This window comes from Pan paniscus, chromosome 21, assembly GCF_029289425.2.
Source record: "Pan paniscus chromosome 21, NHGRI_mPanPan1-v2.0_pri, whole genome shotgun sequence".
NCBI lineage: Eukaryota > Metazoa > Chordata > Mammalia > Primates > Hominidae > Pan > Pan paniscus.
This window is the reverse complement of record NC_073270.2, coordinates 38,523,555-38,549,614: the sequence shown is the minus strand read 5'-3', so window position 1 is coordinate 38,549,614 and position 26,060 is coordinate 38,523,555. Positions and strand designations below refer to the sequence as shown.

At 42.3% G+C, this 26,060-nt stretch overlaps 2 protein-coding genes across 6 annotated transcripts in view; both read right to left on the bottom strand.

The window, feature by feature from the left end:
• The window catches only part of EFCAB8 (EF-hand calcium binding domain 8), a 104,699-nt gene extending 101,596 nt beyond the window's left edge, over window positions 1–3,103 (bottom strand). Inside the window, exons 1-2 of one of the 4 annotated variants that reach the window (XM_055104474.1) lie at window positions 2,962–3,085; window positions 1,146–1,203 (exon numbers count right to left, since the gene is read on the bottom strand). The gene's annotated coding sequence lies outside the window, so the exon portion shown is untranslated. Of the gene's footprint in view, window positions 1–1,145; window positions 1,204–2,961 lie in introns of all 4 variants that reach the window. The other 3 variants (XM_055104475.1, XM_024926866.3, XM_055104476.1) reach the window with 3 other exon arrangements.
• Window positions 3,104–12,142: 9,039 nt separating this feature from the next.
• MAPRE1 (microtubule associated protein RP/EB family member 1) overlaps window positions 12,143–26,060 on the bottom strand; it is a 30,594-nt gene continuing 16,676 nt past the window's right edge. For both annotated transcript variants that reach the window (XM_003814734.5, XM_055104473.1), the window contains exons 4-7: window positions 25,686–25,893; window positions 22,670–22,791; window positions 15,786–15,938; window positions 12,143–13,877 (exon numbers count right to left, since the gene is read on the bottom strand). In XM_003814734.5, the coding sequence (XP_003814782.1) occupies window positions 13,821–13,877; window positions 15,786–15,938; window positions 22,670–22,791; window positions 25,686–25,893 (540 nt within the window). In that variant the 3' untranslated portion in view covers window positions 12,143–13,820. The remainder of the gene's footprint in view (window positions 13,878–15,785; window positions 15,939–22,669; window positions 22,792–25,685; window positions 25,894–26,060) is intronic.

Genomic DNA, 26,060 nt, shown 5'->3' with positions numbered 1-26,060 from the left:
AGAAACAGCCACTGAAAAAGGCAATTAAGAGGTTACCAGTGAAAAAACTAAAGTGTATGTAAAATGTTAAGTTCATTTCTGTTAAGAATATATACATATGCATATTGGCACATGCATAAAAAAGAGCCTGGAAACATATACTCCAAAATTAATAGCAGTCATCTCTGGTAGGTGAGATTATGGAAGATGTTTATAGTCTAAATCATGCAATTCTCTGATTTTTATTTTAATTAAAAAAGGGTTCACGGCAATCTTTTGAGATGGGGTCTTGCTATGTTGCCCAGGCTGGTTTTGCACTCCTGGGCTCAGGTGATCCTCCCATCTCAGCCTCCCAAGTAGCTGGGACAACAGGCACATGCCACCACACCAGGCTCATGGCAATCTTTAACATGTGTTTCAACGGCTAGGCACGGTGGCTCACATCTGTAATCCTAGCACTTTGGGAGGCCGAGGCAGACGGATCACCTGATGTCAGGAGTTCAAGACCAGCCTGGCCAGCATGGAGAAATCCCATCTCCACTAAAAATACAAACATTAGCTGGGTGTGGTGGTGGATGCCTGTAATCCCAGCTACTCAGGAGGCTGAGGCAGGAGAACTGCTTGAACCCAGGAGGCGGAGGTTGCGGTGAGCCGAGATCGTGCCATTGCACTCCAGCCTGGGCAACAAGAACGCAACTCCATCTCAAAAAAATAAAATGTGTTTCAGTGGAGTGGGTAGGATGGTGGGTAGTAATTTAAATGACTCCTTTGTGAAAGGTCACTGTTGAAGAGTGATTGCTGCAGCATCATTCATAGAAGCAAAAACCAAAAGTGAACCATTATAGACACAGAAATGAACAAATCAGTGCATCTGCACCTAGGACGTCACCCAAACATCAGAAGGATGAATCTGACTTCCAGCAGCTAAGAGAGATTTCCATGAAGTACTAATAAGAAAAGCATGATGCAGGCCAGGCACAGTGGCTCACACCTGTAATGCCAACACTTGAGGCCAAGGCAGGAAGATCGCTTGAGCCCAGGAATTTGAGACCAGCCTGGGCAACATGGTGAAACCCCATCTGTACAAAACATACAAAAAATTAGCTGGGTATGGTGACACTCACCTGTAGTCCCAGCTACTCAAGAGGGTGAGGTGGGAGGATTACCTGCATCCAGAAGTTTGAGGCCGTAGTGAACTGTAATCACAACACTGCACTCCAGGGCCTGGGTGAGAGAATGAGACCTTGTCTCAAAAAAATAAATAAATAAAAAAACCAAGATGCAGAAAAGGGTGCACACTATGATGCCAATTTTTATAAAAGAATGAAAAAATAGCCTGGGCACAATGGCTGACGTCTGTAATCCCAGCTACTCGGGAGACTGAGGCACGAGAATCGCTTGAACCCAGGAGGTGGAGGTTGCAGTGAACTAAGACTGTGCCACTGCACTCCAGCCTAGGCAAAAGAGTAAGACTCCATCTCAAAAAAAAAAAAAAGTTACCACCATCAGCGATGGAACAAAATGACATCCATCACACACCTCCTGATCCGATACATGCAGGGCACAATGCTTCAGTAGTATTATTGCCAAAAAAATACATGATCTGAATCTAATCATAAGGAAACAGACAAACCCACATTACAGGATATTCTACAAAATAACTGGGTTTTTTTTTGCTTTTATTTTTGAGAGTCTCACTCTGTCACAGGCTGGAATGCAGTGGCTCAATCTCAGCTCACCGCAACCTCCATCTCCCAGATTCTGATGATTCTCATGCCTCAGCCTCCTCAGTAGCTGGGATTATAGGTGCACGCCACCATGCCCAGCTAACTTTCGTATTTTTAGTAGAAACAGGATTTCTCCATGTTGGCCAGGCTGGTCTCAAACTCCTTGGCCTCAAGTGCTTTCCGCCCGCCTTGGCTTCCCAAAGTGCTGGGATTACAGGCGTGAGTCACCGCGCCTGGCCAAAATAAAATGCCATGTAAACCAAAGAAAGGCTAAGGAACTGTTAGAGATGAAAGGTGACTCAAGAGACCCAACAACTAAAGGCAATGCACGATTCTGAATTGAATCCGATTGGGAAAAAACAAAAATGCTGCAAGGGCTGTTATTTGGTGAAATTACGTAAAATTTGAACATGGACTCTATATTATTAGATAGTATATTAATGTTTTCTGCTTTTGATAACTGTATTGTGGTTATGAGAATGTCCTTGTTTCAGGAAATGTACACTTAAAAGTATTTAGGGGTAAAAGGGCATGATGTCTGTAATTCTCAAATGGTTTAACAAATAACATGTATAGTAACACAAATGTGGCAAAATGTTCACAATTAGTCTATCTGGACAAAGGGAAGTTCTTTGTAGTAGTCTAACAACTATTTATATATTTTTAATTATTTCAAAACTAAATATTTTGTAAGATAAATGTCTTTCACCAGGAGAAAGTGGTTCTATGTATGTTCATGAACAGAGGTAAAACGCCAAGTGGGAAAAAAAGTGCTGGTTGCTGCCAACAGAGACCACCCAAAAGAAAAGGGCAAAAGTAAGAGGGGAGAGGCCAAGACAAGTACCATTCCTCCAACTCTGAAGGGAAGGAAGGGAAGGCTGAGATGTAAAACTTGGTTGATATTTAGAATTGGAGAACAGGTCAGATCAGAAGTCACATCCATCTGCCTCAATCTATTCCCTAAAGTTGACCTGTCCGGAGCTGACGGAAGAGGGGCAGGGCAAGGCAGGTGGGAGAGTACCATCTGGAACAGGGGTGAGAATTCAGAGCAACCACTAGGGGAACATGCTAGGGATGAGAGGGGAACGAGTGGTTTGTACGAATTTGTAGAGGCAGATGACTTAAGGATACATGCATTGAAAGCCGGCCAGGACACAGATAAGAGCTGCTCTCCAGCCTTGGAGGTCAGGCAGAGGTCTTCAGCAGAGGTATCCAATCTTTTGGAGAGCAACTTTCACCCAAAACCCTCACTCACCCTGACTCAATTTGATCTCCTCAGTTAATCTTGCTGGCAAAGTCTGGCAAAGTGCTATCACTTTCCAACTCCCATCTCAACAAAGACATTGGCAGCTGTTCCCAGTCCAAGACAGCTCCTTTATGAAGTCGAGATGGAACTCTGGGTCTGCTGGTCATATTTAGAACCAGGGAAATGAGACAGAATTCCGTATGAAGAACATAAATGAAGCATCAGAACCCGTCCCACAAACCATAATCACAGAACCATTTTTCATCCAATTTGAAACATTTCTTTTATTGAAGAAGTTGAACTTACAGCAGACAGTGAAAGGAGTTACAGCACGCCAGGACAAACACAGACATAAAATAATACATAAAACAAGTAGCGGGAAACTGGAAGATGCCAGGGAGTCCTCTTATAAAAGCAGGGTTCACCAAAACCAGAAGGCCAACTGGCTCCAGGACAGCGAAAGGCACAGTGGCTCCTCTGCTCCTCTGCCTTCTGCCCCATTTGAAATGGGGGACTTACAAATCCAGACTTCAGGGCAGGCCTAGACTTGATGCAGCCACTGCAATCTTGGTCCATGGTGCAATTTGGCAGACAAGTTGGTGAAAGGTAAGTTGTCTCCAGAGATTTCAATCAGGGACGTGGCTTCCAGATGTTAAAAGATACCCAGCTAAGTCACAAGGAAGTGGATGTTTTCAAATGCTAAGTGACCACCAAACAAAACATTCTCCCTGGGCCTTCACCACTCAGAGAACACCAACATACAAAAACAAAAGTCTGTTCCCATTTCATCAATAATGGAGACAAAGGATTTTGTCATAGTGTAGAATATTAAGAATGGATGAATAAAAAGTCAAAAAAGGTGCAGAGGTCCTATAAATCAGGGTTTATTAGACTAGATATTAATAAATTGGAAGGGTTTAAAAAAAAAAAAGGCTGTTGGCCCTACATATGACAGTTTCCCATTGTTTCTTAGCTTAGTATATTCATTTTCCAACACAATGTTAGCAATTCTTACAGCAGTTCTTGCATTTTTCCAATAACATTTTTATTAATCAAATGGTATATATTTTTCACTATAACCTATTTTCACTGATTAATACATTTATCAGTATTTTAATGTGGCCTAAAATATGCTAAATTCTGTCACAATAAATATGTTTTTCCCTCCCTGGGGAGAAACACAAGTAAAAAAAGGAAAATATTAAGATGCATTCCACTTTTTAGTTAAGGAAAAGTTCAGAAAACTCCCATCTTTTTAAAAAAGAATGAAAATATGATCCTAAGTAACTCAGGTTAGAAAAACAGTAACAGAGCCAGGCGCAATGGCTCACGCCTATAATCCCAGCACTTTGGGAGGCTGAGGCAGGAGGATCACTTGAGCCCAGGAGTCTGAGATCAGCCCAGGCAACATAGTGAGACCATGTCTCTAAAAAAAAAAAAAAAAAAAAAAAATTAGAGAAAAAAACAGTAATAATAAAACAAGTGGGGAGGAGGACATTTAGAAGAAAAATCTAGATAAACCTCTGCACAAAAATAATTTTGGAAAAAAGTTAGAAGTCCTACCTGAGATTAATTCAGGCGTCACTGGCTAATGCTAAGGAAATTCTGATTGGAAGGCAGCAACTCAGGGGCCCAAGGACCACATTAACAGATGCAATTACCTGCCCTAGAAAAGGCGCTTCCTCACACTCCCACTTAGCTGCAATGCCAATACTGTCCTTTCAAGCTTCAACCCTGTGATTTTAAGATATCAAAACTTGTATCCTTCTTCAGCTCTATGTAATTTGTCAAAAATTTCAAGATGCAACTCTATAGCCAAAAAGAGAGCCTTTTACTTTTTCAAACAAAAATAAACAAGAGAAGTCACTGACTGCTAAAACTAGAAGGGACCCTCAAGATTGGTATCACAGGATCACACCTTCATCTGGCAGTAGGTTGAGGTCAGTAACTCAGCTCACATGACATTTAAAACCACACAACACTACCAGAGAGAGCTACAGGTTCAGAGGCCAATGGTTTCAAAAAACCATGATTCAGGCCGGGTGCAGTGGTTCACGCCTGTAAATCCAGCACTTTGGGAGGCCGAGGCAGGTGGATCACAAGGTCAGGAGTTTGAGACCAGCCTGGCCAACATGGTGAAACCCTGTTTCTACTAAAAACACAAAAATTAGCCGGGCACGGTGGTGCGTGCCTGTAATCTCAGCTACTCGGGAGGCTGAGGCAGGACAATCGCTTGAATCTGGGAGGCGGAGGTTGCAATTAGCCAAGATCGCACCACAGCACTCCAGCCCGGGTGACAACAGCAACACTCCGTCTTGAAAAAAAAAAAAAAAAAAAACCACGATTCAAGAAAAAGGCAGATTCTCCTGTGTTCAGCAGCTACTTTAAAAAAAAAAAAAAAAAAGGCACTTCTTGGCCAGGAGTGGTGGAGGACTGCTTGAGCCCAGGAGTTTGAGACCAGCCTGGGGAACAGCCAGACCTTGTCTCTACAAAAATAAAATTAGCTGAGCAGTTCCACCTCCTTGGGAGGCTGAGGTGGGAGAATCACTTGAGCCCAGGAAGTCAAGGCTGCAGTGAGCCGTGACCATGCCACTGCACTCCAGCCTGGGTGACAGAGCGAGACCCTGCCTGGAAAACAACAACAACAACAACAAAAAAGCACTTCCTAATGATTGGGGAAAATATTAAATATTAGGTCAGAGAGTTAAACACTCTTAGAAAATTTTAAGAATACATTTATTTCACTCAACACTGAATCTTAAAATTATTACTTCTTCAGACCAGGCACGGTGGGTCAGGCCTGTAATCCCAGCACTTTGGGAGGCCGAGGAGGGCGGATCACTTGAGCTTAGGAGTTGCAGACCAACCTGGACAGCATAGTCAAACCCCATCCCTACCGAAAAAAAAAAAAAAAAAGAAAATTATTACTTCCTCTCTCAGGCTTCAAAATTAAGGAGGAGGGAGGGACAAATTGGGATATCCCATAGCTGCCTGCAAAAAACACAATAGCTTATTCCATTCTCCCAAGCAGGATTTAAAATTTCAAAGTGAAAACAGCAGTCATATGTAATTATACATGCTTAACTCTCTCACATTTTGTAGAAAAACATACAAAATACAAAAAAAAAAGACTGTATCAAGTTAGAAAACTTAAATAGAACACCAAAATCCAGATGACCTTGAAGTTTTGCTGGATCTTAAAATCACTAGAACTACTTCAAAATATATAAATAGGCCCCATTATGAAAAATATAAATATGAACATGATAAATAAGCAAGAGAGGAAAGGAAACTGGTCACTCAGATAAACCATGACAGGTCCTGGGTAAAATACATTTAGACGATTCGGGGATGGAGGTACTAGAATTAGCAAGGCCCTCCCTGCAGCTTGCAACCTGTGGGGAAAAAGCCAAACAGGTGGTAGGCCACTTGTATTATTGCTCCTGCCAAAGCCTCCTCTTTCAGAATCAAAAACCAGAAGTAGTTGAGACACTGTGCTTTTCTATCAAAATCGCCCTTCACTGGTGAAAATTAGCCTCCACTGGCAATGTTCGCTGGGAACTGTACACTCTCCCACTCTTTCTTGTTCCGGTATCCTACTGACTTTTACAGACCTCGGTAACTTTTTCTGAACCAGGACTCAACTCCTCACTGAGCCAATGAAAAGCCATGCTCTGCAGACTTCAGATGCAGGGCCTAGCAGAGGACTCTGGTCTTAACTCCTGGTCCGTGGCATTCCACTTACAGCACCGTCTTCCTCATTTATTTCAGTAAAGGTCAGAGGTGGGTGCCAGCCACACACCCATTTCATATGTTCAGTTTTACCCACTTGTGTGCTTGACCTTGGACTTAACTTCAATACTCTGCATTGCAATTTGTGAATCATCCATTAAGGCTAAATCTTAAAAACTAATCTTTGTCTCCACTGGAGACATAGTAACTAGTAACAACCACAAATCCAGCTTTTTAAGATTTACCCTGATAGACTGACTCTCACCCAACAAAAGCTTCCCACATCCCACTCTACTGCTAAAACAGAAAGTAAATGAAAAGCTCAGTAGATGGAATAAATTACTCTTCCTCCTCTGCCTCATACCTACACCCAGCCGCACCAACAATCTCCTCCGACTACAAAAAAACACTCAAAGTAAACCAGGAAAACACTAAGGTAGAAATTTTTAAAAAGCAAATAAGGCAAGACAAATAGAATTCCAAACTGATATATATATATATATATGATCACATATATAATATATATGATCACATATATAATATATAATATATATGTATATAATACATATAATATATACTATATATTATATATAATATATAATATATTATATATATATAATATATATTATATAATATATATAATATATTATATAATATATAATATATATAACATATTATATATAATATATTATATAATATATATAATATATATAATATATTATATAATATATATAATATATATAACATATTATATAATATATATAATATATATAATATATTATATGTATTATAATATATAAAATATATATATTATATTATATATTATATATAATATATATAATATATACTATATATACATATATATGATCATATATATTATATATAATATATATTATATATAATATATAATATATATTATATATAATATATAATATATATTATATATAATATATAATATATATTATATATAATATATATTATATATAATATATAATATATAATATAATATATATTATATATAATATAATATATATTATATATAATATAATATATATTATATATAATATAATATATATTATATATAATATAATATATATTATATATAATATAATATATATTATATATAATATATAATATATATTATATATAATATATATGATCATATATATATATAAAATCTTTTAAATAGAGACAGGGTCTCTTGCTATGTTGCCCAGGCTAGTTTCAAACTCCTGGGCTCAAGCAATCCTTCTGCACTGGCCTCCCAAAGTGCTGGGATTACAGGCATGAGCCATGACACCCAGCCCCAAACTGCTGATAGGTTATTTTACAATTATAAATTTATATCTTGATGCCACTTACAAAGTTCTAGGCATTGGTGGGTAACCTGGTTTGCTTTCAAATGGTCACAGGACAAAGAACTGCCTCCTCACACTCAGAAACGTGTCTATGAAGGCTATTTCCATTTCACATTTCAGAGCCTGAGAGCCTCCAATACAAGGAAACGAGAGTTATTTACAATTTTGATACACACACACACCTCAAGATTTAAGGTTCTAGATTGAGGAGCCTAGAAATTTGACTCTAAGGCTTGACCTGCTCACCTAGATAACCAAATTAATGAAGCTACTGGCTACAACCTCAATAGAGTACAGAGAAAGCTTCTGCACTCCAAGGACTAAGGTAACATTACTTCCCAAATCAGATTAAGCCAAAGGGGGAACAGACCTTCACAAGTCACAGCTATATAGCAATTTGGGCCAGGCACAGTGACTCACACCTCCCAGCATTTGGGGAGGAAGAGATGGGTAAATTGTTTGAGCCCAGGGGTTCAAGACCAGCCTACAATATAGCAAACCCCGTCTCTACAAAAAATACCAAAAAATTGGCCGGGCATGGTGGCTCACGCCTGTAATCCCAGCACTTTGGGAGGCCGAGGCGGGTGGATCACCTGAGGTCAGGAGTTCCAGACCAGCGTGGCTAACATGGCAAAACCCCGTCTCTACTAAAAACACAAAAATTAGCTGGGTGTGGTGGTGGGCGCCTGTAATCCCAGCTACTCTCGAGGTTGAGGCAGGAGACTCGCTTGAACCCAGGAGGCGGAGGTTGCAGTGAGCCAAGATGGCACCACTGTACTCCAACCTGGGCAACAAGAATGAAACTCTGTCTCAAAAAAAAAAAAAAAAATTAGCCAGCCAGGCATGGTGGTGTGCACTACAGTCCCAGCTACTAGGGAGGTTGAGGTGGGAGGACAGCTGAAGCCCAGGAAGTTGAGGCTGTCATGAGCCATGACTGTGCCACTGTACTCCAGCCTGGGTGACAGGAGACCCTGTCTCAAAAAAACAAAAACAATACATAATTTGGCTGAAGTCATCTAGGTTAATGGTTCTAACTGCAGTCAAGTTCAATGTAAAAGTACACAATCCCTTCAGGCTTTCAGAGAAAACCCTGAACACTCAGTTATACCCTCGCATGTGAAAATGAAGAGAAAAAAAGCAGCAAGCGTCATGAAGATACAGAAATAAATATGAACTCATCTGGTTTTGACATTTTACAAACTAAATGTGTGAATCCAAAAGTATGATATCAAGCAGGGAGTGGTGGCTCACACCTGTAATCCCAGCACTTTGGGAGGCCAAGACAGGTGGATCACTTGAGGCCAGGAGTTCGAGACTACCTTGGGCAACATGGCAAAACTCCATCTCTACTGAAAATACAAAAATTAGCCAGGCATAGTGGCACAGGCCTGTAATCCCAGCTACTCGGGAGGCTGAGGTATGGGAACTGCTTCAGCCTGGGAGGTGGAGGTTGCAGTGAGCCAAGATCGTGCCACTGCACTCCAGCCTGGGTGACAGAGCAAGACTGTCTGGGGGAAAAAAAAAAAAAAAAAAAAAAAGACATATTACAACAGTGCCAGACCAGAAAAATGACGGGTGGTTCACAACACTGATCACAGACTGAGGTTCAGCTTGTTTCAAAGCAATGTTCTCTGTTGTCAACAATCAGATTTGGGTCACCCACATGCTAGCAAGCTAATCTGACTAGGCTGATCAGGCCTAAAGCTTGGATTTTTATCTGTGGACTTTGCAATGAACTATGGTCAACATCACAAAAGGAGTCCTTTATACTCAATCTTCTAAAACAATCCTTAAAAGAAAAACTACAGAGGATCACCTTGGCTAGGGCAAAAGAAAAATGCTTCCTTTTCAAAACTCTTCACATTCTAGAGAGTAAATCTTGAAGAAAATATGGGTTTTTAATCAATGAATCTGAGACATTGAATCTTCATTTAAAGGAAAACAAAAACAGGATAAACATAAGAGCCTGAAGACATAAGGGAGTTCTACTTGTCCATATACCATGCTGAAAAGGAAATACTTTGGGTGTATTTTACAAAACACCCAAAGCCTGTCTGAAGGAATGCCCTTCCGAATTCTGAGGATACAAAAGCCCTGTCCTAAGCTTTTTCTAATCTATAAACAGAATTTCAGACCAGATCTGAAGAACTTGTGCCATAAATAATGCCTCTTGCCTGTACAGAGCTTTTTAGCTTTGTGGTGCTGTGTTTTTTTTTTTTTTTTTTTTTTGGTCCATCAGCTCCTTCTAATCCCAACAAGTACCCAGTGAGGGAGGCACTTCAGCCAAAATCATCATCTCTGTCTTGCATGTAAGAACAAGAGAGGTCAAATAGCTCAAAACTCACGAAGCAGGAGAGACCTGCAAGAGGACTCAAGTCTGATGTTCCCCTTGCCAGAATTATTATTTAAAATTGCAGACATGTAGATAAGGCCCAAATTAAAATGCAGGTTTTCAACCTCCAAACTCAGAATCTCTGGTGATGAATTTTTATAAATACATTATGTCAAACAAGTTCCCCATGTGATTCTGAAGCCCATCAGTTTGAGAATCATCAGCATGAACAATGATCCAAATGGAGCCAGAGAACCCATTTGTTTACCTATCCTTCATGAAACACAGAACCTGCCAAGCAAACCAAGCAGCAAAGACTGTATGTGCTTCAAATTCAAGAGCCAGGTCAATGCACTTGGTCAGATACCCACAGTTTTGGCTTCTCTCCTTACCAAGGTAACTTCTCAATTGACAGTAGCCAACAGTATCTTCACAAACTCCTTGCACTCCTGGAAGGCATCTTCTTGTAGATGACCAATACATATGGTGTCAAATTCCTTCTGAAGGTATTTAACACTTTAAGGGAGGTATCATACCATTAACTATGGGTGCAACCCTTGTCAAGATCATCAGGTTGGGTTTATAGAGCATCCATAACCATGACTCTACATATCCTACAACACACTACCTCTGCCCATTTAACTTTATTTCTGACAGAAAATGGCAGCAAGTCTCCTTTTGAACTCATTTCTAATAGCATATAATTTTATAAGGGAGAAAAAAAATGGTGACAATTTTAGATTATTTTATAGATTAAGATCATGTTAACTGACTTTGAAACATACTTTCAGGGCTGGGTGCAGTGGCTCACACCTGTAATCCCAGCACTTTAGGAGGCCAAGGTGGGAGGATCACTTGAGCCCAGGAGTTCAAGACCAGCCTGGGCAACGTAAGGGGACCCCATCTCCACAAAAAATACAAAGTTTAGCTGGGCATGGTGGTGCATGCCTGTAGTCCCCACTACTCACGAGGCTGAGATGGGAGGATCGCTTGAACCCAAGAGGGCAAGGCTGCAGTGAGCCAAGATCATGCCACTGCACTCCAGACTGGGCAACAGAGGGAGACCCTGTCTCAAAAAAGAAAGGAAGAAAGAATCACACCTTCAGAAAAAAAAAAAAAAATCTCCCCACAGTCATCTGCCAAGCACTGTCCTGCTATATTTCTCAGGAGGAAATGCCCTGAAAAGGCTTCACAGCAGATAGGCCAGGCCTTGGACTTCCGAGAGGAAAAACCTCTTACAGCAACGAGAATTTTAAAAAGCAGGAGGCTGTGCAATATAATGTGAATGAAGAAAAAAGAAGTCAGCTTAGAAATAAGCACATCTGACCGTGCACGGTGGCTTACGCCTGTAATCCCAGCACTTTGGGAGGCTGAGGTGGGTGGATCACGAGGTCAGGAGTTCAAGATCAGCCTGGCCAAGATGGTGAAACCCCATCTCTACTAAAAATACACAAAAATTAGCCGGGCGTGGTGGCGGGTGCCTATAATCCCAGCTACTTGGGAGGCTGAGGCAGAGAATTGTTTGAACCTGGGAGGCAGAGGTTGCAGTGAGCCGAGATCATGCCACTGCACTCCAGCCTGGGCGACAGACCAAGACTCCATCTCAAAAAAAAAAAAAAAAAAAAAAGAAGAAGAAGAAATAAGCACATCTGAAAAATCAGTAAAGGATGTGAAAAGATCAGTCCTCACTGAAGAAAGAAGCACTGGTTTCTCATCACTTGAACCTAACAGCATATACCCAGGGCAAGACAAATTTCAGAAGACATGATACTCTTGAAATACAGAATTTTATTTAGAAACTGTTTAAAGTAGAAAAAAACCCTGTCAAGAAAGACCAGGTGGAAAATGGGTTCCCAATAAAATGGAATTTTAGGGCAACAAAAGTCTAAAAGGCCACAAAAGAGAAATAGCACCACTGTCATTTGAACAATGGCTAGTTACTTGCATTTTTTGGCATTGTTAATCACTGAATCTGGGTTTTCCTCTGAATTCCACACAGAGCATGCACTACACAACATTTTTATCATAAAATACTTGCTTTCTACACACATTTCAGGACAAGCTACCACCAGAAACAAATCAATACAAATACATCAGGGGCTGAACAATCTCAGTAGTGGGTGAGACACATTTTGCAGAATCCTGCCAAACAAAGGAACTGAATAGGCTGTGGGCAAAGCAAATGAGGGAGAGTTAAGGAATGAAGTATTTTAAATATTAATAATTAATTCAGACACGGTACTGTATTTTCCGCAAAAGAAAATTAACATTTAGTAACACACTAATGAATTTTATCTCCAAAGAGATTAGTGCACTGGCAAAGTATTCGGATTACAGTGGAGAGCTGTGAACAGCAGATACCGAAAACACCCCAGCCTGGCAGATCCCAAGGTAACGATGGCCTTCACTGACCACTCCCTTTGCCAGAGGTCCAGAAAGAACTTGCAGCATGATCACCTGCCTGCTGCACTTCCAACTCTAAGCAGCAAACTTCAAGGAGCCAAAGAGGAGTCCCCAGTGGGCAAGGGGAGCAGAGAAGAGAAACGTGGTAAATGTAAACCTAAAAGACAGTAAAATGGGATACAATCCCCATTCAAATCCCAGAGATGTGGGCAAGTCCCCAAAAGTAGTTGTTGGATTAAAAAACTGGGCACACCTCACTTCCCCAAAAAATATAATACATAGAAATTTCGGGGATAACTGGAAAAATAGAGAAATGCTCAATGAAAACCGAGCTCTTCAACTCTAACATCTCAGGGCTGAAACACATCCTCTATTATCCAGGCAACGATGCCTCTTGCTTTTTAGCAGGGATGCAATTGGTCAATGACACCAAATAACTTTACAGGGCAACTTTTTAAATGTTCCTTTTAGACCAAAGCCTAGGCCTATGAGGGTTCAAGCAGCCCTGTAAGACCTGTTGACAGCAGGTTCCAAAGGTTCCAAGGTCTGGCCCTTCCTTCCCAGACACAATGTCAAACGCAAAATCTCTTGTCATGTTACATTTTATATTTTGAAATGTGGAAGCATATTTTAAATACTCTTAAGGCATTTATTTATTACAACATTCTCTGATTTCACATTAGCTTAAAATTCAATTCAGTCTTTACATTTCTCCACTGAGGTCACCACCTCAGCATATTACATTAACACCTCTCCAGCATTCAGTGTGACCCGCATCCGCATGGTGAGCCCCACGGTCAGCCTCTCTGTTTCCCAGGTGAACCAACTAGATGTTAATACTGCTCTGCTACAAGGTAAAAGCTCCTAACTCAAACTTATTGGAAAAGGAGTGAAACGTCTGCAAAGTGCACTTTAAGAAGAGGTACTTTTTGCTTATGAAAAGAAACCAGTGAGTCCTCTAAGGATAACAAAAGGGAGTATTTTACAGTTAAGCACATGATTTGGAGTGAAGAATTCCGATGTTGCTCTGCTGGTCCAGGCTGTTAATACTCTTCTTGCTCCTCCTGTGGGCCCCCTTCATCAGGTATCACAAAGCCTTCCTGAAATAGGAAAATGAGAGGGGAAAGCCACTGAAAGATCCATTTCTACTATGAGTTCACTTTCCTCATACTTACAGCCTCTTAAAAACAATGGTTCTTCCTGGCTCTATACAGGCCAGGTGACTGCTATTTTATTTCTTGGGTAGTAGAATTGCATCTCACCAAAGACAAAAACTGAGCACAGTCAAATTTACCCTCAAACTTTTGAAAGTGATGCATATTTACATTGTCTTCATTATGGTGGTAATTTCACCCATGTCATCAAAGGTACATTTTAAATATGTGCAGTTTATTATGTCAGTTATACTTCAATAAAACTGTTTTTTAAAGAAGAAAGAAGGCCAGGTGTGATGGCTCATGCCTGTAATCCCAGCACTTTGGAAGGCCAAGGCTTGAGCCCAGAAGTTCAAGACCAGCCTGGGTAACACAGTGAGACAATGTCTCAGAAAAAAAAAAAAAAACTAGCCAAGCCTGGTGGGACATGCCTGTAGTCCCAGCTACTCCCCAGCGGGGTCGAGGCAGGACTGCTTGACCCAGGAGGTCAAAGCTGCAGTGAGCCATGATCGCACCACCAGGCACTCCAGCCTGGGCAATAAAGTGAGATCCCCTCACTAAAAAAAAAAAAAAAAAAAATTTCCCTCAAAAATTCCTGAAGTCCCCTGTAAAGTTCAGTACTCTAACATCTTCTCTCAATAAACTGTCTATACAGCCAGCTTTCCTTTTATGCCTTCCTTCTGTTATACTTAGGAGCCATGCTTTACCCAAAATATTCACAACAGCAAGACTGACCCAACATCAGTGGCAGAAAAATTGAGTGCACAAGGAAAAAGCAGATTCATGACTCCCACCCACCTCATTCTCACTCCAGGGCATTCTGGCATGGACTCAGAGCAGGAAATTACTATACTATTCTGCTGTAAAATCAGGCTTCTCTTTCAACCACCATCTTATTTCTATTAACTAAATCTCTATAGCTGAACTTACTTAAGATGTGGCTCCACTAAAATAATACTCAGACTAAACCAAGGACCCCCTATATCTTCGTTGTCTTTTTTTCATTACATAGCACAGAGCAAGCTCTAAATTAAAGATTTATTCAACAGATTATCAACTTTTCAGTCATCTGTCTTAATCCCCTGAAATTCACAAGATATGTCTCAAGGACAGTGATAGTAACAGCATTATTACTACCTTGTATTTGCATAGTGCTACACATACTACCAGCAGTTTGTAGTCTGATCCTACAGACCTTGCTAGGCACACAGAATTACAAACATCACCATTAAACAGTGGACACAGCCGGGTAACAATCCTAAATCTAGAAAAAAATGAGTCTTCCCTGATCAACTAACATGTCGTGATTAATATCAACAGATTTGACTGTGCAATAAACATGGATCCAAAGAAACTTGATCATAGAGTACTCTGAGGGCGTGAGAACCAGGCAAACTCCTAGGAGGGAGGAGAAAGGCATACCCAGACATGACGTGATATGTGGGCGCACTGTGAAAAAGGGAGCATGTGCCTGCTTCTCCAGGCATGCCCCGGGCCCTCATAAAATGGAGGCAGCAACTGAAGCTGAGGGATCCAAGCAATAGGAGGTGGGGTGGGGTGAGGACATGGGTTGCTTCTGGCTAAGAGCAGTTTGTGGCACTCATCACCTATCAGTGGCCACATGCTACAGATGCTGGGCAAGCTAGCCACCTCCTTGTCCTATTCCTTCTTCAAAAGCTCACAGACCTCAGGCAGAAGCTAAAGCTGGGCAGAGATGCCCTCTGGCTGACTTTGAGGGGTTAAAGATGAAGTCTTTTGATGAATGCAACACTGGAATACAACAAGCATCAGCACAGAGTTCACCAACCGTTCTATGTAAAATGGAAAGAAAATATCCTCATGTCAAACACATACATCTGTGGCATACAGAATGTCTACGATCCTCTGCAATACAGGGTCGTTTTCCCCCTCGTTCTCCTGGCAAATCAATTCAATGTTCCGTAGCTTTCCGAAGTAGAAATCCCTCTCTTTCTCCAAGTCTTCAACAGTAAGTTTCAATACGTTGACCTGCACAAGACATTAAAAAGGGTGAGATGCTTGGCATTAGTATGGCAATAAAATATCAGGCAGACTTCTAACCCAAAAGGAGATGTGGTCTTTGATCAAACCCCAACACAGACAAAAACCACATCAGTTTAATGTCAATTTTCTTCAGCCTCAGATAAACAACATGGATTTGTTTATAGCAACCTTGACGGTAACAGCTCCCAGAAAGAGCAGACTACCCCTTGAAACATGTAGAAGCTTCTCAGGGACTGAAAAAGGATTAAGGAGAAAAAACTAGGGAAGCCTGAGACAATTACAGCCTAGCAAGGTAGCTGACAATCATAAACTGAGTCCTTACCAAGGGACTGGACAATCAAGTCCAGGTCTGATTGCATTAGGGGGTCAATAGAAAGGACCCTGGAAAGGGCTCAATGCAACTCTTTGGAAGCCCAATGGAAAGTGCTCTGACCCTCCATGAGCCCCACTGAGGGTCTCTGATTCCCATTAAGAGGCTATGAAGAAATCAGTCTCAGTCCTTAGGCCAGGACTCTATCTAGCCAAGACCAATAAAAGTTATAACACTCATAGTCCTGTATGTACTTTAACCATGGGGCATCTTCATTCCAGTGTACTGTATTCACATCTATGACAACTGAATTCCATTTAACTGTCAATGAATGCAAGTTGCAAAAATCTGTATTTACAGGCCAGGGCCACAGAGCAGCATGGAAAGTAAAGCAACAAAATCAAAGGTACAGCCACTGAGAACGACCTCGGCAGAAGGGAATTCTACAAGCCAGAAGGGACCAGAGAAATCATCTAGTCCAGCCTTCTGAACTCACAGCCACAAAAACTGAAGCATGTCAGGTGGAGTGGTGCACGCGTCTCAGCTACTCTAGAGGCTGAGTCGGGAGAATTGCTTGAGCCCAAGAGTTAAAAGCCAGTTGTGACAACATAGCAAGGCTCCATCTTTTTAAAAAATAAATAATAAAAATTTAAAAACAGAAATAAACAGCTTATCTAGCTTCCCCACAGCCTGATGAAGACACCAAACACAACAGAGGAGATCAAGTCTCATCCCAGGAGAAAGGACCCTCTTTATAACCTGCAGTCAAAAAGCATCCAGAGATGAGGAGCAGGTGACACCACCAGGACAATTTTATCAAAACGAACTTCAAAGTTCATCATCAAAGTCTTGTTAGACCAAACCAGAATCACAGTTCTAGACAGCCTTTCACTATTCCTTTACCAGCCACAGAAATAAAAAATAATTGAAAGTTTCAATAAAGTACTAGAGGGGCCAGCTGCCGTGGCTCACATCTGTAATCCCAAAGCTTTGGGAGGTCAAGGTGAGAGGATCGCTTGAGGCCAGGAACTTGAGACCAGCCTGGGCAACATGGCAAAACCTGTCTCTACAAAAAAATCTAAAAATTAGCCAGGTAGGGTGGTGTATGCCTATAGTACCAGATACTTAAGAGGCTGAAGCAGGAACATTGTCTGAGCAGGAGTTCAAGGCTGCAGTGAGCTATAAATGGACCATTACACTCTAGTCTGGGAGACACAGCAAGACCCTGTCTCATTCAATCATTCATTCATTCATACATACATACATACATACATACATACAGTACAGCTACTGCCTGGTGGCCGGCAAAGCTAAATCATCCATTTTCCCTCATTGTCCCCACCTCTGCTTTTGCTGCAGTTTGCTGCCTTTCCTGAAACCAACAGCCCCAAAGAGCAGGGGATACACAGGCCAAGAGCCGACCAGCCCCAGCAGGAAGCAGACTCAGAGCTACAGCTCCACAATCCAAAAGGCAGGGAAGGGGCCTTCTAATCACATGCCTGGTGGCATTAATGACCAAGGAGGAAAGGAAGTCGAAAGAACTTATGTAAAGGAATGCTGGCCAGGCGCAGTGGCTCACGTCTGTAATCCCAGCACTTTGGGAGGCCAAGGCAGGCGGATCACGAGGTCAAGAGATCAAGACCATCCTGGCCAACATGGTGAATCCCCGTCTCTATAAAAATATAAAAATTAGCTGGGCATGGTGGTGCGCACCTGTAGTCCCACCTACTCAGGAGGTTGAGGCAGGGGAATCACTTGAACCCGGGAGGCGGAGGTTGCAGTGAGCTGAGATCACGCCACAAAAAAAAAAAAAAAAAAGGAATGCTAGCTTGGTATCCACCTAGTTTCACTCGTTTCACTAATGCTACCCTCTCAAACCCTTTAAAACCTTCTCTGTCCAACAAATTATCAAGGCCAAACCAGATACCCAGCCTTCTGGGTCCCACCTATAAAGGCCAAAGTTGCATCTGTCCATGATATTGCTCATAACTATACACACATAACAAACACTAAATCACTAAAAAAATATATATACTAAGACACTGGCTTTCACGTGGCACTCCTTTCAAGTCTGTATTCATGAGGTTATTAAAAATCTGTGGCTTGGCCAGGTGCAGTGGCTCACATCTGTAATCCCAGCACCTTGGGAGGCCAAGACGGGCGGATCACCTGAGGTCAGGAGTTCGAGACCGGCCTGGCCAACATGGTGAAACCCTGTCTCTACTAAAAATACAAGAATTAGCTGGGCGTGGAGGCAGGCACCTATAATCCTAGCTACTTGGGAGGCTGGGGCAGGAGTATCATTTGAACCTGAGAGACAGAGGTTGCAGTCAGCTGAGCTCGCGCCACTGCACTCCAGCCTGTGTGACAGAGCAAGACTCCATCTCCAAAAGAAAAAAAAAAAAACCTGTAGCTAGTAATTAAGATCACTCTTAGAACCTTATCTTGAGGTAAAGCAATAGTTATAACCTAAGAAGCCCCAAGTCAGTGTTTCAGGCCTGCACTGGCCACAGTAGCCATCAACCACATGTGTCTATATAAACACTTAAACGTGGCCAGTGCCACTGAGATGAGCTACAAGTATCACATACACACCTGATTTCAAAGACCTAGCAGAGTCTTCAAATGTAAAACAGCTCATTGATCATTATTTATATTTGATTATATGCTGGAGTATTATTTTTTACATATTAGATGATGTGTTGCTAAAATTAATTTTACCTATTTATTTTTATTCTTTTTAATGTAGCTACTAGACCATGTAAATCAGGTAGCTCACACTTCTGACTCACCTTCTACCTTCATTGGACAGCACTGCTTTGGACTAAAATCAACTAAAAGTAAATTTCTCCAGGACGACTTAGGAATGTAGAATCTTTGCAGATCTCCCAAGGATACGAATACCACAAGGTAGTGTGTGCAGATACACTGTTTTTCCCATAGCCTGACAAGCCCACGTGGCTCCATTTTCCATATTTACAAAGGGCTGCAAATGCAAAAACTTTCAGGAGGGGCCAGATAATGTAAATGAGCCCAGAGAGGTGGTAACAGGTATGGGAAGGACTTTGACAACCTGGAGACAAATCCTTTATATTTAATAAATAAATAAATAAAACTCTGTGCAGGCCAAACACAGTACTTCTATGTCAGGGTTGAACCAGCTGGGTATGAGCATTTGATCCCAGCCTTCCAGGATCAACAAAGCACCTGGTTAGTGACCTTCAGCCTCTGCAAACTTAGCCTCTCAATGTTCCCCAGCACCGATGGACATGCAACAAAGTTACAAGCCTCTTCAAGACCACAATCCCTCCCAACCTCGACTGTTGAAGTTCTACAACACCGACCATCCAAAGCAGCTAATTCTGGTCACCCTCTCAGGGAAGGAAGCCTCCTCAGACCCCAATCACACTCTCCCCCATAAGAGTTGTGGTTCTTGCCTTCCGTAACCCTCATCTAGGACTTGATCACAGGCAGGCACCAAGTCCATCTTCTCCAAGTGTATCAAACCTGTCTAGGTCTAGGTCAGATCTCCCATGCCTTGGTACTCTCATTAATGCTTAGCAGCAATTTGCCCAGAGTCATTATCTGGTGAGTACTTACAGTTTCCAAAGGTGGGTGCAAGGAAAAGAAACATCTGTATACCTTAGATAAATCAAATAACCTCTTCCTCAATTCCCCATTCAGCAGGGACTGACTGATCTAGGTTCTGGAGACAGGTATACCTGGGTTCAAATCCTAGCTCAAGTTATTTAACCTCTCCAAGCCTTATTATCCTTATGTGTAAAACCTCACAGGGTTGCTGCGAAAGTGAAATTAAGTGCTTACACTGTGCATGACATAAGCACTTTTAAAATCTTAGCTACGGCTGGGCACTGTGGCTCACGCCTGTAATGCTAGCACTTTAGGAGGCTGAGGCAGGTGGATCACAAGGCCAGGAGATCGAGACCATCCTGGCTAACACGGTGAAACCCCGTCTCTACTAAAAATACAAAAACTTAGCCAGGCGTGGTGGCGGGTGCCTGTACTCCCAGCTACTGGGGAGGCCGAGGCAGGAGAATGGCGTGAACCCAGGAGGCGGAGCTTGCAGTGAGCAAAGATCGTGCCACTGCACTCCAGCCTGGGCGACAGAGTGAGATTCCGTGTCAAAAAAATAAAAATAAAAATAAATAAATAAATAAATAAAATGTTAGCTACTTTTGTTATGACCATTTACGCGTGTTATTTCACACAAGCCAAAAAAAAAAAAACTGGTTCCTGTGAACTTTTAAAGAACATTATTCTACTCTATCAAGACCATGAACAAGAACCATAATCATCACAGTCTTTTATCCACTGACATTTATCCCAGTGGTATTGGCAACAAACACCATTCCAGGCACTTAACATTCAGCTCATATAATCTGCTCAACTGCTGTGAGCAAGTGTCAGCCCCACTTCACACATGAGGCAGTAAGTTCAGAGAGGCTGACTTGTCCAGATAGAAGTTAACTGACAGAGCCACTCCTACTTCTCCCCCAATCTATGGAACCCCAAGCCTGGGCTCCATCACCCAGGATAAGAGCTGAGCGGATGAGAACACATGGACACAGGAAAGGGAACATCACACTCTGGGGACTGTTGTGCAGTGGGGGGTGGGGGGAGGGGGGAGGGATAGCATTGGAAGATATACCTAATGCTAGATGACGAGTTAGTGGGTGCAGTGCACCAGCATGGCACATGTATACATATGTAACTAACCTGCACGTTGTGCACATGTACCCTAAAACTTAAAGTATAATAATAATAATAATTTTAAAAAAAAAAAAAAGAGCTGAGCAGAGAGCAGCCACACTGCAGAACCTGGCACCCTCTCTCGGAGTGCACAGATCAAGTCGCTGCTACCCAGCCTCAACATTAACCACTCTTTACTCTCTCGTATTTCTTTCTGAAACTGCTTCCTGTGTTTGAAATCCATGTCTTGAAATAGTTACAGGAAGTCTCTCCTTGTTCTCCGAGGCTTCTGTACTTCAAAGTAACAGCCCCAGCGGGTGCTCAAGTTAGCCACACCCACTCCAAGGATGAGGACGGTGACCCAGTCACCTGGACACTCCCAAGGCACCTAAGACCACGGGGCACACACAAATGAAAGAACAAAAAAGTGAAATGTGGGCCAGGCGCAGTGGTTCATGCCTGTAATCCCAGCACTGGGAGGCCAAGGCAGGTGGATCATCTGAGGTCAGGAGTTGGAGACCAGCCTGGCCAATATGGTGAAACCCTGTCTCTACTAAAAATACAAAAATCAGCCAGGCGTGGTGGCGCACGACTGTAGTCCCAGCTACTCGGGAGGCTGAGGCAGAAGAATCCCTTGAACCTGGGAGGCGGAGGTTGCAGTGAGCTGAGATCACGCCACTGCACTCCAGCCTGGGCGACACAGCAAGACTCCGTCTCAAAAAAAGAAAATAAAAAATAAAAAAGTGAAATGTGATTTTGGGGCAGGTTCTCACTGTCCTGATCTCTTAGAAGTCTGAGTGTGGGTCATGAGAGGTTCTGCATTAGAAATCAATTCCCTCAAGTTTCAGGACTTGGCTTTTAGAAAAGTAAAAGGATGCAATCCCAAACTCACTGGAATCACAGAGCATCCCAGATTTTTTCAATGGAGCCAGGCGTGGTGACTCACACCTGTAACTCCAGCACTTTGGGAGGCTGAGGCAGGGGGATCACTTGAGCTCAGGAGTTAGAGACCAGCCTTGGCAACATAGTGAGACCCTATCTCTATTTTATTAAAAAAAAACTTTTTTAATAAAACAAAATTTAAAAAATAGAATTAACAAAAAGAATCATCTGAAAGCAAGCAAACCAACCAATTACAAGGATTAGTGGGAAAATGTCTAAAAGTCTAAAACTTGTTTTGATCCGCAGAGACCTCTGACAGGTGCCTTAAGGACATTTACTCCTGAAGAAGACATTTCGAATCACCCAATTACTAAGAACAGAACTAGAAGAGCCACAGGCTTTTCATACCAGTTCCACTCTGAATTCCAATCTCCAGTGACCCCAGCCTAGGACTCAGCAGAGAGACTGCGGAATCCTTTTTATTAAATTATTCAAAAAGGAGACCTCCTTTATCTTTCATTCTCCAAATCCCAGGTCCCTGGCAGCATTCCAGAAACATTCAACGGGATTCTAGTCTAAGCACTGGCTTCCGAGCACAGGCTTCTGCCACACTAAGAGAGCCCAGGCACACCTGATCTCTCTCTTATATCTCCACGTTCATGCTCCCCGCACAGCACCTGAGGCTCACACGTGTCACATGCTCTGGCAAGCAAACAAGGCAGGTGTTCATTTAAGAACACGGATAAGGCACCCCGGCCACCGCAAGGATCCTATCCCCCGAGGTGACTCACGTGCTAAACACAGGGGTGCCCACCTGCTGCATCAACTCAGCTGCCTCGTCGTCTCCGTTGCCCACACCAGGGTTCTTTCGCACCACACCAGGGCCAGCCTTAGGAGCCGCAGCAGTTCTCTGTGTTGAGATGGGCCTCTGGGGAGCTGAAAAAGAGAGCACAGGTTTTTGAAAAGGAGTAATTCCAGCCCAAACAAACAAAAAATCCACAAGACAACATGGAGAAGCTGTGACCAACTGCCTTGCACAGGTGTTCAGTGAAGGGAACCAATGCTAGAGAGCCCCCGCATGCAAGACAACACTCCCACATTTGCCTACTGAGTGGTTTCTATCCTGGCAGCAGAGTTAAGTACCAATTTCTGTCATGATGTTTCATGCTGGGAATAAGTCCTTCAGTGAGGTCTTTTCTCCACTGCGGTGAACAGGACTATCATCTGAAAGGGGTACAGTCATTCTGGTGCACAGAGATGATCCACCTTAACCCAGCTCTGACCAAATCCACAAACCGGTTGTTTCATGTTGGTTACAACAGCTAAGATTTAGTTAACACATCTACAAACCAAATCCAGCTTCGTAGAGCAAAGGCAAACTTCACGCTAGACATGAGCACACAGTCTCGGCTGTTGCCAGGTGCCCACTGCTCCCCATCTGGAAAGTTAGGTCCCTCCTAACTCCTCACCTCAGACTCCTTGGAGTGGAAGAGGGAGGGAATCCATAAGAGCAGGAGAGCCTGCTCTTCCCATGAACTGCTTTAAAATCTTCATCTCTGCTTACCTTTTAGAAGGAGTTTAGAAGAGTGAGGAGAGAAAAGCATCACACTGACTAGTATTTATAGACGTCTCTCAGTATTTACAGCCAAAAGCAGACAAAGACAAGAAAAAAGGAGTAAAGGAGCCAACCTATCTACAAGTAAAAATAATCAAGAATGGGCTAAACCTCAAGGTATACATATCACTGATAATTCACCTACTTAGCAATTATTTTGTAAAGTTTGCATATTACATGCCAGGTTTGAAAATATCTCATCTTCCTAACACCCCAAACTATAATCACAAGGCCTTTCACCCACAGTAATACGCATTTCCTCTGGATGACTCTCTCTAGCACATTTATCCCAAAGACTAAATGCTTAATGCACATCTCCACTCAACTGGTAGCAGCATCTGAAATATGAAATGCACGGGGTTATCTATGTAGTTTCCCATTCTAAACAGGTAAAGAATAAAAAGTACTCAATATCTAGAGAAACGGGAACCCTGCTGATGGGAATGTAAAGAGCTGAGGCACTTTGGAAAACAGGCAGTTCTGCAAAAGGTTAAATACAGAGTTAACACATGGCACAGCAATTAGCAATTCTGCTCCCAGAGTATATACTCTTGGGTCTGTAACTGAGAGAAATCAAAACTTGTAGGTCCACACAGAAGCTGTATATGAACGTTCACAGCAGCATTATTCCTATCTGCCATAAAGTGGGAAACAACGCAAAAGACCATGAACTGCTGAATCAAATGAGGTATAGGCATGCAATGGAATATTATTCCACAATAAAAAAGAATGAAGGACTGATACATGCTAGGGCATGGATGAACCTTGAAAACAGCAGGCTGAGCAAAAGAAGTCAGACACAAAAGATCACATACTCTATGACTCCATGTATAGGAAAAGTTTAGAACTGGCAAATCCAGAGACAGAAAGCAGATAAGTGGTTGCTTAGGGCTGGAGGGAGGGGGTAAAGCTGGGGAAAGTGGGAAGTGACAACTATTAACTATGTACAAGGTTTCTTTCTATTTTTTTTCTTGAGACAGCGTCTGTCTCTCTCGCCCAGGCTGCAGTGTAGTGGTGCGATCTTGGCTCACTGCAACCTCCACCTCCTGGGTTCAAGCGATTCTCCTGCCTCAGCCTCCTGAGTAGCTGGGATTACAGGCATGCGCCACCATGCCCAGCTAATTTTTGTATTTCAGTAGAGATGGGTTTTCACCATGTTGGCCAGACTGGTCTCAAACTCCTGACCTCAAGTGATCTGCCTGCCTCAGCCTCCCAAAGCACTGGGATTTACAGGCATGAGCCACTGCGCCCAGCACAGGGTTTCTTTTCAGAGTGATGAAAATGTTCTAAAATTGATTGTAGTGATAGTTACACAATTCTTTGAATATATTAAAAACCGTTTAACTTTATACTTTAAATATAAAAATATAATTATATGGCATGCGAATTGTCTCTCCATTAAGCTATTTAGAAAGCACTCAACCTACCCTCTCTATCAGATGAACAAGCCTCTCTCTAGGTATTATGAAACCTTAACTAATATTCTTGCCATCCTCTGGAAAAGAAGAAATTAGCATCTGTAGAATATCTACCCTGCCCCAAAATATACACATTCTATACTAATGTAAACACATCTTGGGAAAGCTACCAAGCCCATACCCTTTTGAGAAGGTATGTAAAATCAGCCTCTCCCCTACCCCCGCCCCCGACTCTGCTAGCACCATGGCAAGCCAAAGTCACCTAGCAGCTAAAGTTCTAGGGCAGGTAGGGAAGCTGTGAGTATACACAGGAAGCTGGTCTACAGAGAGAATAACACAGACAGCCAAGAGCAGTCCCTGAGAGACCTACACACCTCCTTCAAGGAGTTCAGCTCTGGTATAACTTCCCATCCTAGGGCTCTGTAAAAATGCCCTTGTTTTGGAACGAACTAATGCTCTCTTACATGAGCTAGCCTGATGGGTTTCTAGAGCTTTGGCAAAACTGCATACAGTAACTTGTTCAAGTTTCAAAAACCCTCTGGGGCAAGTATTAAAATTCCCATTTTATAGAGGAGGAAACTGTGGGGCAGAGTTGAAGTTGCTTACACAGGGCTACAGACACCTAAGGACACACACAGTTATCTGCCTGATGCCAAAATCCATACTCTGGCCACATGCCTGGGATTATATTTCTTAAGATCCCTAAGCCTACGGCTACTGAAAAAAATTCTAGTTGAATGCTGAATGAATATCTGGAACGCTATTTTTTGGAAACGTTTTGGGGTTGTTTTTTTTACCTGCACTGCTAGAAGTGAGAGGTTTCTTCGGTTTATTCAGAGCTGGAGCAACAAGGGAAGGAGCCACTGCAGTTTCTTGACCTTGTCTGGCAGCCACAGGGTCATAGTCTTTTCCATCATAGTTTGCATCGAAAAACTTCTTGAACCACTGAACGAATTCAAAATTGTCCTGAAACTTTCCTTTTACTAATTTGTCCACAGGAATTATCTGCAGAGAAAAACAACTGTTTAGCCCCCAAAAAGAGGCTTTTGGCAAGCATCAAACTAGTCCATGCATCAATTCATTATAAAGCTCTGCCAAAAGGAGAAAAAAATATTTTAGAGACCTTAGGGCTAAGCCCCTAAATTTATAAAGCAAGTTTCATGCAGTTTGCC